The 14,025-nt window shown below is 45.7% G+C and overlaps 3 protein-coding genes across 5 annotated transcripts; 1 reads left to right on the forward strand and 2 right to left on the reverse strand.

Annotated features, from left to right (window-relative positions):
- Window positions 1-344: 344 nt before the first annotated feature.
- On the reverse strand, window positions 345-7,062 carry LOC135336210 (ubiquitin carboxyl-terminal hydrolase 8-like). 2 transcript variants are annotated; one of them, XM_064531944.1, is made up of 17 exons: window positions 6,824-7,062; window positions 6,532-6,770; window positions 6,391-6,476; window positions 6,172-6,341; window positions 5,941-6,097; window positions 5,674-5,861; window positions 3,498-4,870; window positions 3,271-3,377; window positions 3,072-3,202; window positions 2,867-2,972; window positions 1,922-2,026; window positions 1,754-1,876; window positions 1,540-1,697; window positions 1,251-1,403; window positions 1,101-1,204; window positions 964-1,052; window positions 345-557 (listed from the first exon to the last, which is right to left on the reverse strand). In XM_064531944.1, the coding sequence occupies exons 1-17, from the start codon at window positions 6,916-6,918 to the stop codon at window positions 489-491; spliced, it is 3,453 nt and encodes a 1,150-aa protein (XP_064388014.1). In that variant the 5' UTR covers window positions 6,919-7,062; the 3' UTR covers window positions 345-488. The 2 variants fall into 2 exon arrangements, with proteins under 2 accessions (XP_064388014.1, XP_064388013.1); XM_064531943.1 differs by having other exon boundaries at window positions 3,271-3,446.
- Window positions 7,063-7,211: 149 nt separating this feature from the next.
- LOC135336217 (protein daughterless-like) lies at window positions 7,212-12,206 on the forward strand. Of its 2 annotated transcripts, XM_064531961.1 has the most exons (8): window positions 7,212-7,522; window positions 8,577-8,640; window positions 9,762-9,908; window positions 10,357-10,464; window positions 10,524-10,678; window positions 10,733-10,843; window positions 10,907-11,229; window positions 11,460-12,206. In XM_064531961.1, exons 1-8 carry the CDS (start codon window positions 7,448-7,450, stop codon window positions 11,926-11,928), a joined length of 1,452 nt encoding a protein of 483 aa, XP_064388031.1. In that variant the 5' UTR covers window positions 7,212-7,447; the 3' UTR covers window positions 11,929-12,206. The 2 variants fall into 2 exon arrangements, with proteins under 2 accessions (XP_064388031.1, XP_064388032.1); XM_064531962.1 differs by lacking the exons at window positions 7,212-7,522; window positions 8,577-8,640 and adding an exon at window positions 9,158-9,300.
- On the reverse strand, window positions 12,166-14,009 carry LOC135336220 (ras-related protein Rab-10-like). The gene is made up of 7 exons (XM_064531966.1): window positions 13,728-14,009; window positions 13,363-13,423; window positions 13,242-13,302; window positions 13,072-13,149; window positions 12,937-13,026; window positions 12,679-12,807; window positions 12,166-12,451 (listed from the first exon to the last, which is right to left on the reverse strand). The coding sequence occupies exons 1-7, from the start codon at window positions 13,879-13,881 to the stop codon at window positions 12,317-12,319; spliced, it is 708 nt and encodes a 235-aa protein (XP_064388036.1). The 5' UTR covers window positions 13,882-14,009; the 3' UTR covers window positions 12,166-12,316.
- Between the last annotated feature and the right edge of the window lie 16 nt (window positions 14,010-14,025).

A 14,025-nucleotide genomic window follows, 5' to 3' on the forward strand; every position in this document is an offset into this window, starting at 1 on the left:
TTTTGTGGACACACTTTTCATTAACTGTCGTCCCTTTTTTTCCCAGAAACGTGTGTTGTGTTAATTTGTGGAAATTAATGGTGTATGCACGTGTTGATGCTAATATAGTGGGTCACATGTGCACTGGCTTTTGTTGATCAACAAATCGTTAGTTAGTGAATTAAATGATGACAACACTCATGCACTAAGTTCATTCCTGTGTCATTACATACCCTAGCTATACCAGCAGATCAATCATCTCTCAGGTTATGGGGGAAAATGCTGAATGTCTAGAATTGGAACTAACTGCTCTATTTCTCTGTGTGTGTGTGTACATAGTGTCCTGTTCAATTTCATCATGGACATCCAGTTTATTTAGCAATAATTATATGGAAGTCACGCTTCAAACAAACAGTTTACAGAAATAATTATCTCATAACCGAGCAAGACTAACTTAAGCAGCATTGAATGAACACAAAACACTGATATTAACTGTTTATGTTTGTTGACTAAGTGAAGCTCATTTTAGCTGGAGTGAGATCCACTGCACTATAATATAGGATGTAGGCAGCCGCACTCTGTGTGTGTGCGCGCGTGTGTGTGTGTGTGTGCGTGCGTGGTGTGTGTGTGTGTGCGTGGTGTGTGTGTGTGTGTGTGTGTGTGCGCGTGGTGTGTGTGTGTGTGCGTGCGTGTGTGTGTGTGTGTGTGTGTGTGTGTGTGTGTGTGGAGGGGGGGGCAAGAGTTACATGTACTAGTAGCGAATGTATGCATCAACTATTATTACGGGCTCTCAAAGATAGCTACACAAACAGCTAAAAAGCGCAAGGCTATGTCCTTTGGTTTTGGAATAAAAATTGATGCATTTCAAACTTGCATCTAAGCACACCATTGGAAAGGTAATTCTGAGAGCTATTGCAATTAGTTTTGAAATTGGACAATCTGAACACAAATTACGGACCCTCAAAGATAGGAGTAGAAGGTTACCTTGACTTGTCTTGGGAGCGCTTCTTTGACTTCGTGGTCATCAAAATTGTAGAATGCTTTATTGTAGGGATTGCGACAGCACGCAGTGTCTGTAAGGGCAAAGGTCAACACACAATACACATCAGACTGCTACTTACAATGACCACCAGTCAGAGTACCGTAATGGTTGGAGACTGAGTAGAGGGAGAAGCTTTTGTAACCTTTAGAACCAGCCACAAACTTGGTCATATCCAGAGCCGACCTGTGTGAGGTGTGTGTGTGTGGGCATGTGTGGGCGTGTAGCTTACTCTGCGGGATAGTTGATGGTGTTCTGCCTCTTCTCTCTCCACAGTCCCTGATAGGAGAACCTCTTGAGGTGAATGAGGAGGACTGGAGGGAGTCTCCATATGTCCATCTTCTTAACAGCACTGCCTCGGGTGTCCTTACAATTAGGGCAGTTCCTATGGGAGGTGCATGGGTGGTGATGTGTGGGTAGTGGTGTGGGAGGTGGTGTTAGAGGGAGTAAGACAACATTCAATCAACATGAGTAACAGCTTTGGGACTCTATTAGCAACACTTAGTCTAACACTTACTCACCATTCGACAGTTTCTGTCTTAATGAACATTTTGATGCAATCTTCCAGAGAGTATGAACCTTGACCTGGAGGGATCGGCAGGCTCAGGTACATGAAGGGTTCAAAGGTCACAGAGCTCTTCCCACAACCAATACATCTGATGCTACTCCGAAACATTCCCTGTGAATAGAGAGAAATATTGAAATTACCACAGTTGGCTAATTAGATAGACGTACCTGGAAGAATTTGACAATGATTGAATCGTTTCTACGGAGATGATTCTCCCACGCTAGCTGAGCGGCTTTGGACTGATCTGTACTTTGACCTCCACCTTCGGCTATATACACCTTCTTCATGACCTACACACAGCACACATGTAACACAGCTTCATGGGAGGTCCTTACCTTGTTCATGTCCTCGTGTAGTCCGTCCAATAGGAAGGCTAGGAATTCCTGAGAGTCTTGTTGGTCGTTACCTTTCATCTGTGGCACAAACTGACCAATCATATCCTGCCAATGGGAAGAAGAGATAATAGCGTATAATTATTGAATAAACAGGATGTAGTTGAACATCTTTCAACAGCCTTAACTTGAGTATCGTTGATCCAATGTCAAAAAGTTCATGATTTTCTGAAAGCTTAGAAAAAGACCTTTCAAATGATGTGTTGCAATCCAAAATTTTGTCGGAGCCCTAATTTGTCATTTTCGGCCTTGGACCATGGGCTATTATTCATGGTATCGCCAAATTTGCAAATACTTTTATCTCTCAAATATGATTTTTGATGACTTCATTTGAAGTCTTTTTTTCTAATCTTTCAGAAAATCATTGACATTGGATCAACGATACTAAAGTTATGGCTGTTGAAAGATGTTCAACTACATCACGTTTATTCAACAGTTTGGGGATTATTTCGGCTGCCATAACATGAATTCTGTGGATCCAATGTCAAATTTTGGGGGATTTTCTGAAAGCTTAGAAAAAAATAGTTCAATGGTGTCATCAAAAATCATATTTGAGAGATAAAAGTATTTGCCAATTTGGCAATACCATGAATAATAATAGCCCATGGTCCAAGGCGGAAAAATAACAAATTAGGGCCCCTAGATTGCAACACATCATTTGAAAGGTCTCTTTCTAAGCTTTCAGAAAATCATAAAAATTTGACATTGGATCCACGGAATTGAAGTTATGGCAGCTGAAAGAACAGCCATAACTTCAGTACCGTTGATCCAATGTCAAAACGTTTATGATTTCTGAAAGCTTAGAAAAATGCTTTTTAAATGTGTCAATAGTCGGGGCCATAATTACGATTACCAGAACTCTATCAGTTGAGCTAATAGTGTACGTACCTTGAAGTCCCGGGGAGAGACAGACTTGTATCCTCCAGACCAGAGTGCCTTCATGAGCCACGCAAACTCCATAGCAATCTGTCCTCGTGTGCCCAGGGGGTTGGAACTATAGGGGGTGTGGTTTGTGTGGGTGTGTGTGGTTAGTGTGGGGGGTGTGGTGTTGTGGGGTTAGTGTAGGGGTGTGGTTTGTGTGGGGGGGCCTCACTGGTTGATGTGCTGCTGGTAGCTGCCACTGATGAAGTATTGAATGACTGGACTAGTGCACGCAAGACATTGGAGGGTGGAGTTCATGTAGCATGTGTTGCCAAGGTTACGCAGACCCGTCAGTACATGTCTCTGTGTAAACAATACATAAATGAGATTACTAGAGTTGAGATTACTAGATACTACTAGAGATTACTGACCCTCGTCCCGAACACAGCTTGAAGGTTTTGTTGCTTCTGTTGCTTCATTGCAGGAGTCATGACAATGATGGGTTGCTTAGCAACAGGCTTCTTGCTCCGATCCGGTACTACAGGGCCAGTATCAGAAGTCAAAGTTGGATCAGAGGATGGTTTAGCAGCTCTATCCACACTAGGTACTAAATAGAGTGGTGATAAATACACGCACACAATAACTCACTCAAGGTTACCTCCTGATTCCTTAGGGGGAGCTGTTGCTGGTTGAGGGGGCGGTTGGCTGGTAGGTTGAGTGGGCGGTGTGCTGATAGGTTGAGTGGGTGGTGTGCTGGTAGGTTGAGGGGGCGGTACAGAAGGTTGTGGGGGAGTTTGAGGGGGTGGTTGGCGTCTCTCCACCTCCGCTTCTCGTGCTCTCTGATAGTTGATCCAGTTAGTGGGAGGATTCCAGTGAGTGGTCTTAGTCTCATGATCAACATAATAGAAGCGGCCATTAGTTGAGTCCAACCTCTTCTCCCATCCTGCAGGGAGACCACTCTGTAAGCTAAAGACTCTCTGTTGCTCTTCTCTTCTCTTAGCCTCCACCTGATCCCTCATTGCCTCACGGTGGGCTGACATTTCCTTCTGCTCTCTCTCAAACTGTATCTTCATGGCTGCCACTTGTCGTGACTCTAGGGTCATTCTCTTCTTCTCTTCAGCTAGAGCTCTCCTCTGAGCCTCGAGCGTGGCAGTGGCAAGCTGTTGCTCCCTGACTAGCTGTGCCCGTGCCAACTCCACCTCCTGTTGCTTGCGCTGTGTATCCTCTGCTAGTTTAGCTCTGTCACTATTCACCAGTTCCCTAAGGGACAGCAACTCTCCCTCTTGCGCCTTGCGTGCATCATCTCTAGCTTGATTCCTCTCCTGTGCTGCTCTCTCTGTACTGGCCAATCGCTCCTCTAGCTCACGTATTCGAGCGTCTCGAGTGTCCGTTGATTGCATAAACCCGTCTGACTGGTTCTGTGCCTGGTTGAACTGGTTGGCTGAGACGGGTGGAGGTAGTGGTGGTTGTACAGGGGCCAGTGGAGGTAGGCTGTGCGATTGTTCGTATGATGGGGGGTTAGGGATTGGCCCGTTGATCACTCTGTTAGTATCAGGACCTGCGTGCACAGGAAGTGGGTGTGGCTCTGGGTGCGGTTGCACATACATCATAGGCTGAGGATTGTAGTGTAGCGAAGGTTGTGGTTGATAGAATAAAGGAGCGTGGCCTCCCGGGAATGGAGTGTCTATAAGAGCATGTTGGGAGACTATTCCGAACTCTTGATACATGTCGTTCTGTTCCTCTTCTATAGGCAAGAATGGTATCTCCTCTGATAGACTAGGGGCTAATAGTTCACTCTCACCCTCTAGACTGAGGGGTACGAGAGGGGCCGGGGGGAGGGCATACACCGGGAACGATGGCAGATACATATCCATCCCTGATGGTTGAATAGCTCCAACATTGTTAACAACATAACGATCCATAGCAACGTTCGGTTGAGGGGCTGATGGTGTTTCTATGGTAACAGCTTCGTCCATATCGATGCTAACTGAAGAGGGGTCACTGCTTGAGGGGTCAGAGTTCACTAGATCACTGCCGAAAGTACAATATCACATTACTATTTGCGTTACGTATGGAAACAGGACACAATGGAATTAACCCAGCCATAACTTAAGTACCGCTAATCCAATGTCAAAAAGTTTATGATTTCTGAAAGCTTAGAAAGAGACCTTTCAAATGATGTGTTGCAATCTAAATTTTGTCGGGGCCCTAATTTGTCATTTTTCGGCCTTGGACCATGGGCTATAATTATTCATGGTATCGCCAAATTGGTAACTCTCAAATATGATTTTTGATGATACCATTTGAACTATTTTTTTCTAAGCTTTCAGAAAATCCCCCAAAATGTGACATTGGATCCACAGAATTCAAGTTATGGAAGCCGAAAGAATCCCCAAACCATTGGATGTAGTTGAACATCTTTCAACAGCCTTAACTTGAGTATCGTTTATCCAATGTCAAAAATTTTATGATTTTCTGAAAGCTTAGAAAGTGACCTTTCAAATGATGTGTTGCAATCTAAATTTTGTCGGGGCCCTAATTTGTCATTTTTCCGCCTTGGACCATGGGCTATTATTCATGGTATCGCCAAATTGGCAAATACTTTTATCTCTCAAATATGATTTTTGATGACACCATTTGAACTATTTTTTTCTAAGCTTTCAGAAAATGTGACATTGGATCCACGGAATTCAAGTTATGGCAGCCGAAAGAATCCCCAAACAAACCATCAAACTTAATTACTGATCTACATGAGCACACCGTATCATAGCAACTATCAATTGACACATTGGACAATCGCAACTCAAATTATGAGCACGATAGCTACCACTTACATCGACTCTTCAAGAGTAGGATATGACAGTTGAGAGGTTTCTTCTTCGACCTTTTCCTCCTTGACCCCTGACCTCTGTGACGGCTTGTAGCGGCCAACAGTAGTGACAGGATATGACAGATACCACATATTATAACCCCCGTCCAGAATATAGGGGTTAGGAGGGGTTAACGAGTGCCCATCGGACCACTATAGAGGGATATAGAGATGAGGAGGGGTTAACAATACTATAAGATGGGTGGGGGTTAAAATGGTATGACCTTTGTACCTTAGTAAGTGCATCTCGGAGGGCAAGTATGGGAACTTCTGATTGGTCGGTTGATGACGCCTCATCGATCATCACCACGGTAGCCAGTTTCTCCCTCTCCCTCCAGAGGACCTTCCCAGCTGCTCGGAGGAAAGCTTCAGCAGAGCGTTCAGTTAGTCTGTGGGGGTGGGTATGATTAGGGCACTGTTCACACACACCCACACCCACACACACACACACACACACACACACCCTTTAAGGACAGCCTCCTCTGGTATGCTCAACCATTGCGGGTATTTGCTACTGTCTGGATGACTGGCATTGTACGAAGCTCTCGGTCTACAATCAATCACGAGCACTTGTGTGGGCGTGGACGTGAGGAGAGTGTACAGTTGTGTGGGCGTGAGTGGTGGGGGTGTGGCCTGTGTGGAGACAGTAGTTATAATTATTATTATAAAACAAGGATATTACCTGCAGTGGTTTAGAGACATTAGTGGATGTTGCCATGGAGACAGGTTCCAGCTCACTGATAGGTACCACTTGATCCTCGTTAAGCTCTGTATACAAACCACACCCACTGTATGTACAAGCCACGCCCACTAACTAACGTACGTGCATATCTTTCCTCTAGACAAGATGACAGACTCTCTGCTTTTGTCAGTGCTTCACTAATCCTCCGAGTGGGTAATAACTTGCTGAGTTCTGTTTTATCTTTCTTGTATTCTTTGCTGCCAGTTACGGCTTTCACAACATCTACGAACCTCATGTACAGTATATAGGCTAGCTCCTGGTCCCCAGCTAGGATCTCAGAGGTAGCACGTAACAGAAGCTTATCAGCCGAGCGACACAACCTGGGAGGGTGGGGGTATGTACATATGGACCATGTGGGGGGTCTATTTTATACCCTTTAGGAGTGGCTCCATCCAGTGTCTTGGTATCCACCAGCTTGTTCAACTCTGTCAGGCTCTTGGCCAGGTGGAGAGGTTTCACTGTAGACATCCTCACACACACAACCTCACAGACTGTATAGGGCCCTCCTCTACACTGTACACTGCTCACCTTGGTCTAGTCTAAGTCTAGCTTAGCTATATCTAAGCTGTTTGTTGATACTGTGATGTTGATGACTACGCCCACCTATCACGCCCATCTTTTGATTGCTGAATCAGCAAGTAGGCGTGTCTATTACTCAGGGAGGAGAGAAAGAAGAAAGAAAAGATTTCTCAATTGTGCTGATTCAGCAGGATTGAATGGTGGGCGTGGTTGAACTGCATGACCGAAACAAGCGTGAGCTGCCTACACAATACACACAGTACACCACAGTCACTGTGTAGTAGCTAATTAGATTAGGTTGGCTAAGAGAGCTGCTCCATGAACACAAGCGCCCCTGACTACTAGAGCTAGCTGCTACCAAGGCCGGCCCTGCGTCTACTAGAGCACGTACGGGGGACCAACTACTAGTCTCCTACCCACTCCTAAAATACTACTAGTACCGAGGTGAAGAGTAAGAGCCGTCCAAGACTGACAGAGGATGCGAGTCACAATGCCTGGACCTCCTCAGTGTAGCAGCAGCGGAGGGCCCACCACTACCACATGCACACAGCCGGTGAGTACTATACTACACTCTGTGTATATAGTTAACCTGTGCCTCAAGTGGCCTAGTGGTCTGTCCACACACACACACACAGTACATGCACAGCACTCTAGTATGTGTCTCAGTATAGAGAGGGGGTGGGGTACAGAAAGTGAGTACACGTTTGTTATTGTAAGGTTATACTGAAAATCCTCCATTATCGTAGAGGGTGTACTTTAACCTCTGTAGCCATAATGATGGGGTACACATAGGTTCCCCTGCATGTGTGTGTGTGGGCGTGTGTGTGTGTGTGTGTGTGTGTGGGCGTGTGTGTGTGTGTGCATTAGGCTTCTTGGCTGGGACTGGGTCAACAAACATGTTAGTCACCATTGGCTGTATTATACCTCAACAAAAGGTCTGCTTGCACAATATTGCTACAGTCGCCAGATGAAAGCTACTCAAAACATGTCCACTACCTTTAGTCGGTTTAGTTGACAAACTTATAGACATTGATGATCATTCCATTATCTGGAGCAAAGCATTCAATCATTATATCCCTAGGCTAGCACGGCCATTTTGCATTGTTGAAATTGCTGATAGTTGGTAAAAAATGTACTGGAATTCTTACACTAGTTTTTAGTGTGAGCATATTACAATAATCGTGACCTTATTAGCCTTGAGGGTTGAGCAATGGATGATCTTACTTACACACTGTGTGATGGTTGAGCAATGGATGATGTTACACAATGTGTATGCCACAAACTGACTTATCTCATACAGTGGCTAGAGGGATATAATTATTACAACGTATTGTGTAAATGGATTCTCGCACTGTGTTCTCTGTTTGCTGCTTTGAGCTTGTTATCAGTTGATGAGGGTGGCCTGTATTTGCTGGCCCAACAAGTTCCCTGCTAATGACCCTCTCTAAGAGTGGTGTAAATTGGTGCTAGTGGATAACACTATTAACACCTCACACACCCCCACCACACACACACACACACCACACACACACAGTTCACCACACACACAGCCCACCACACACACACCTCACACACCCCCACCACACACACACACACCTCACACACAGTCCTCTGTCCAAGTCAAGGCCAGCTCTAGTCCTGATCGTGGCCAGTGTATGCTTCAGGCACACGGTGAGTGAGTTAAAACTGCTTTACTAACTTCAAAGTTGAGGGAACTCTTAGAGTGTGATTGTAACCAATCGCTCGAGTGGTCAGTGAATTGACCTTTTTAATATTTAAAGAGTGTGTTCGTTGTTCCTGTGGTAGCCCAGGTGTGAGCTGAAGTCAACCAAGTAGCTCAGCACCTGCTGAGTAGAGTCTTGTGCTGTTGATCTGTTGTGGAAGCACTGTCAGCACTATTGGCTTTGATGCTCTCTGTGTACATCCCCCCCCCTCCCTAAAGAGGCTGTGTGTATAGTAGCAGTAACCAATCAGATTGCCTCACTACTTGAAACTAGTTGCGTTTTATAGCAAACGTTTAGCCACAGGTAGCGTTTATTTTCATGTTAGAATGTTTGTCAAAACTGTCTTCATTGCGTGCGTGTAGTTTCAACCACGAGCAGCTACTTCCTTGATCACTTGTGAGGCTTCACCTTCAAAGCTTAGGTCCTCCTTTGAGGATGGTGATGTCAGCACTTGCGTGTGCATGTGTGTGTGTGTGAGTGGGTGGGTGGAGGAGGTCTATATAAGAGCTGCTCAGGCAGTGCAACATTTAGTTGTTAACTGTTATAATAAGTCATTACTATCTAAGTGCTATGTTGGAGTATTTTAGACAAGGATCACTAGGACTGTGTAAGTGTACTCAAGTGACTGATGCTCCCAGTGCTGGGACTGTGTCCATCACATGTGACTGATGCTCCCAGTGCTGGGACTGTGTCCATCACAAGTGACTGATGCTTCCCAGTGCTGGGACTGTGTCCATCACATGTGACTGATGCTCCCAGTGCTGGGACTGTGTCCATCACATGTGACTGATGCTCCCAGTGCTGGGACTGTGTCCATCACAAGTGACTGATGCTTCCCAGTGCTGGGACTGTGTCCATCACATGTAACTGATGCTCCCAGTGCTGGGACTGTGTCCATCACAAGTGACTGATGCTTCCCAGTACTGGGACTGTGTCCATCACATGTTCTGTTACACAGCCTCGTCCCCAGTTACAGTATAGTAGTGTATGACATGCTAGCAGTTGTAGTACTAGACTATTGTAGAGTTGTTTCATTGCTCATGATTATGCTCCCTCCCTCCCTTACAGTGGGCTCTCAGAGGAGAGGAGACTACAATGGTCGACCTCCATCTATTGATATCCATGCTGACAGTGTTCATACTGACAGTGTCCTGGACAAGCGTCCTTACTCTGAAGGTGATGACTCAGCACATCCGTGTGGCTCACCCACCAAGAGTAAGTATAATTATATAATTATTATAATATTGTGAGAACAGCTGGTGTGTCTGTGTTGTAGTATCCACTTTCCTGGCAATTACCCGCTACCTTTAATGTTGTGTGGCTTCCCAGTCACAAGGGGGGTCATATTAACGTGGTAGTCATGGCAATGTAGTCGCAAGGCCTCTGTGTAATGAGATTAGAGGCTAGGGGAAACCTTACACCACCACCAGCTGATCATGATCCAGCAACACGTGGTCACTGGCTAATGTCTGGTTACAGCCCCTAACCTGTGTGTGTGTGTGACCAGAGGAGATTAAGGTCAAAAGGTCTTAATTAAGATTTTAATTGAATTCCGATCGTCTAGTCATTCCTTTGGTACCTCCAATCCTTTGCCATTGTGATTGGAGGTAACAAAGAAAGAAAGAGTAGAATCTTCTTGTTTAACCCCTTGTGTCTCTAATAGTTCGTCGCCGTGAGAACAAGTCAGAGTCAGGGTTTGTGTTCCATCACCCTCCTCCTGGACTAGCCGAGTATCCCCACACACCCACCTATCAGCAGCCATTCATCATGGGTAGGTCTGCATCATGTCACCATGTAACCTCTCATATCATGTGATCTACACCCACACAGAGGAGGCATTGTGGCCGCTCACACCTGGCACACCAGGCACACCCCCACCACTCACGCCCACCTACCCTCACCGCTTCCCACACCCACCTAATTACCCGGGTCATGTGATGTATCATCCGGATCACATGATACTACAGCAACCTCCAGAGACTATCGTACGTCTAGTAATTATATAATTATGTAATAATTTATATATAACTTACATGTAGGTATATCAGCCGCCCGGAGGAATGCTATCTCCCGTACCCCCGGTACATGCCACACCCCTTTACATGCCACGCCCCTCTGACGCATCTCCAGACAAGCAAACACCAGATTCTGTAAGTACGACCAATCACATTGTCTATAGTGATCACATGACACCCTTCCATCCCCACACACAGAGACTGGACGACGCCATAGAGATGATGGCTAGCCACGCCCACAACCACACCTCCTCAATGCCTTTAGTCTTGCCGAGTCCTGACATGTGTGACCATATACCCTCCCACGCACTCTCCACTGATGAGACTAAACCCCCGCCCCCACTCATACGCTCAGCCTCGGCAGGTGATCCAGGTAGGGGGAGTGGGCGTATTAGTCCGGGGGCGGAGCGTCGAAAGGTGTCAAAGCTCGGACTAGGGGTCAAGAGGAAACCTTACGTTAGCGACGAGGAACGTCACGGCAAAGAAAAGGAACGCAGGAATGCCAACAACCAGAGAGAGAGGTAAGGGGGCGTGGCTATAGCCTTGCGTTATTGTCTAGAATTCAGTAATTTTGGTAGCGAGAGCCTGTAATTTGTGTTCAGATTGTCTAATTTCAAAAAAATGCAATAGCTCTCAGAATCACCTTTCCAATGGTGTACTTAGATACAAGTTTTGTCAAGGCCTTGCGCCATATTTATACGTGTTTACTATCTCGTACATTGTGCTAATGGTATACATAACCTTGTTATAGGATACGAGTTCGTGACATTAACGAGGCATTCAAAGAGTTGGGTGAGATATGTCACGACTACCTTCAAGTGGAGAAAGCTCAGACAAAGCTAATGATCCTCCATCAAGCTGTGGCTGTTATAGGCAGTCTAGAGTCTCAAGCACGGGATAGGCACCTCAACCCAAAGGCAGCTTGTCTACAAAAGATGGAGGAAGATAAGCAAACCCTTCGATTGACGTCCAGTTGTCCACCAACACCCACCGAGCCGGGACCCTCCACTCAACACACACGTCCACACACGCCCCCGTACTTGTCACTCCAACAGACTACACCCCCTCACACTTCTTACACAACCTCACCGCCCCCTCAAGACAAAATTCCCCGCAAATTGGACCCTCCCATGAAACGAAGGAGTCCCTCTGGAAGCTTGAGCCCTACTCTACGCAAGGCACGAGGTGGGCGGATCCTGTCCAATGGGGGAAATCCCTAGGGGACAGGAAAATCCCCTCCAACAAAGGGGAGAACTCTGAACTCTGACCTATGTGTGTCCTGTGGCAGCATTCACTAGCTGTTATAGAACTGCTAGCTTTGTACGAGTTTGTATATCGTGTGTGTATATTGCTGAAGATGTCCGTGCTATAATTATATGATATTACTGATTTGTACTTCTGATATAGCATTTGTGTACTATTGTAAGTATTATTTTATTATCACAACTTTATTGTCATTTTTGATAATTAAAATGGTTTTAAAGAATTTGTCACTGAGTATTGTCAACTCAAGTTGTTGAGGGAGTTCTAATATTACACAGTTAGTGCACGGGTGGGAAATTAGGGAAATTAAGTGACATAATAATAAAAATTGTGAGGCAATGAAAATCATCTTTTCTGACAGCATTTGACTTTTCTAGAGCCATTGCCTAATCGAATAGTGTCATCGTCTTTAGGAGGAGACCGTCGAGAAAAGTCCATACTCATTGAAATATCTCCATCCTGGTCCATACTACTAGTAGCCTGTGTGTGTGTGTGGGCGTGTGTGTGTGTGTGGGTGAGTGGGTGGTTAGGCTGGTTAGTGCATTATGGCATTGTTGAAGTATTGGATTGCCAGAAATATAATCAACCAATTACATGTTTGAGACAATATTTGGGCACGCAAATATCCATAAAAGCAAATTCTATTGTCAGATGGAACAATTTGGCTTCTAGTGTAGAGCAAATAGGGAGTAAACAATCATGACCACCTCTTGTCCTGGCTGGAATATGTTGTGGCTGTGGATGAGTGCTTCTGCCATCTTGTAGAACACCAGTTTAACGTTAGAGCCTGTACTAGCACTGGCCTCCACATAGACCTGACATTGCCTCTTGGCTAGCTACACGGGGTAGAGGGCATGTCAACACACGGGGGGGGTGGAGGGCATGTCAACACATGGGGGGGTGGAGGGCATGTCAACGCATGCACACACACACACACACACACACACACACACAGAGCTGCTTACATGTTCTCCTTGACTTTTTGGAACTTTACGAGACTCACGGAGATCGCTTTTATTGCCCACAATCACCATGGAGACACCAGACAGGCCCGTCTATATAAAGGGTTATATACATGCACACATGCACAGGGCACTTACATCGTGGATGGTTTGTATCCACTTGAGAAGTGTCTGAAAGCTCTCTAAACTTGTGATGTCATACACCAGTATGATCCCCTATATAGGGTATAATTATAGGTGGTCATGTGATCAACCCCCTCCTAGTATAGGTGGTCATGTGATCAACCCCCTCCTAGTATAGTGCTTACGTGTGCTCCTCTGAAGAACTGCTTGGTGAATGTGTGGAACCGCTCCTGTCCAGCCGTGTCCCTGTGTGTGGGGTGGGGGTGGAGTGGGTGAGTTGCTATGGATATATTAGTGACCTCTTACCATATCCGCAGTTTGACCTTTGTCCCTCGTACATTAACAATGACATCAGTGAAATCCACTCCTATAAAGTGAAACTAGATTATACAATGTGAAAACATCAACACACACACGCGCACACACGCAATGAACAACACCGCAACACACACACACACACACACACACACACACACACACACACACACACACACACACACACACACACACACACACACACACACACACACACCATACATTTCCCTGTTCTGTACTTACAGCCTAGCCGGTGTAGAGTGTATATGGAGCAGAAACAAAATTCACAGACAATCATTATAATAATGGAGTAAACCAATCCCATTACCTAGTAATGCAGGTAGGTATAGGCTCACCAACTGTGGGCAGCATCTTCCCTGGGTGCTCCCCTCCAGAGCTGTAGAGACGGATGAGTGTGCTCTTACCCACACTGGTGTTCCCTAACACTAACACTTTAAAGGTAGCGGCCACCACCACCTCTGTGTCACTAGGAACTGGGGAGACGGACATCACTACCCGGGGAGTGGGCTAGTAGAAACAGGCGATGGCACCACTCGTATCTATCTTGAATGGCACGGTTTTGAGTTTGCAAAGCTTACTTGACACTGGAGGTATGTGGGCAGCTAATCAACAGCTCAGCATGTGATAATTAAT

Source organism: Halichondria panicea, chromosome 5, assembly GCF_963675165.1.
Source record: "Halichondria panicea chromosome 5, odHalPani1.1, whole genome shotgun sequence".
Taxonomy (NCBI): domain Eukaryota; kingdom Metazoa; phylum Porifera; class Demospongiae; order Suberitida; family Halichondriidae; genus Halichondria; species Halichondria panicea.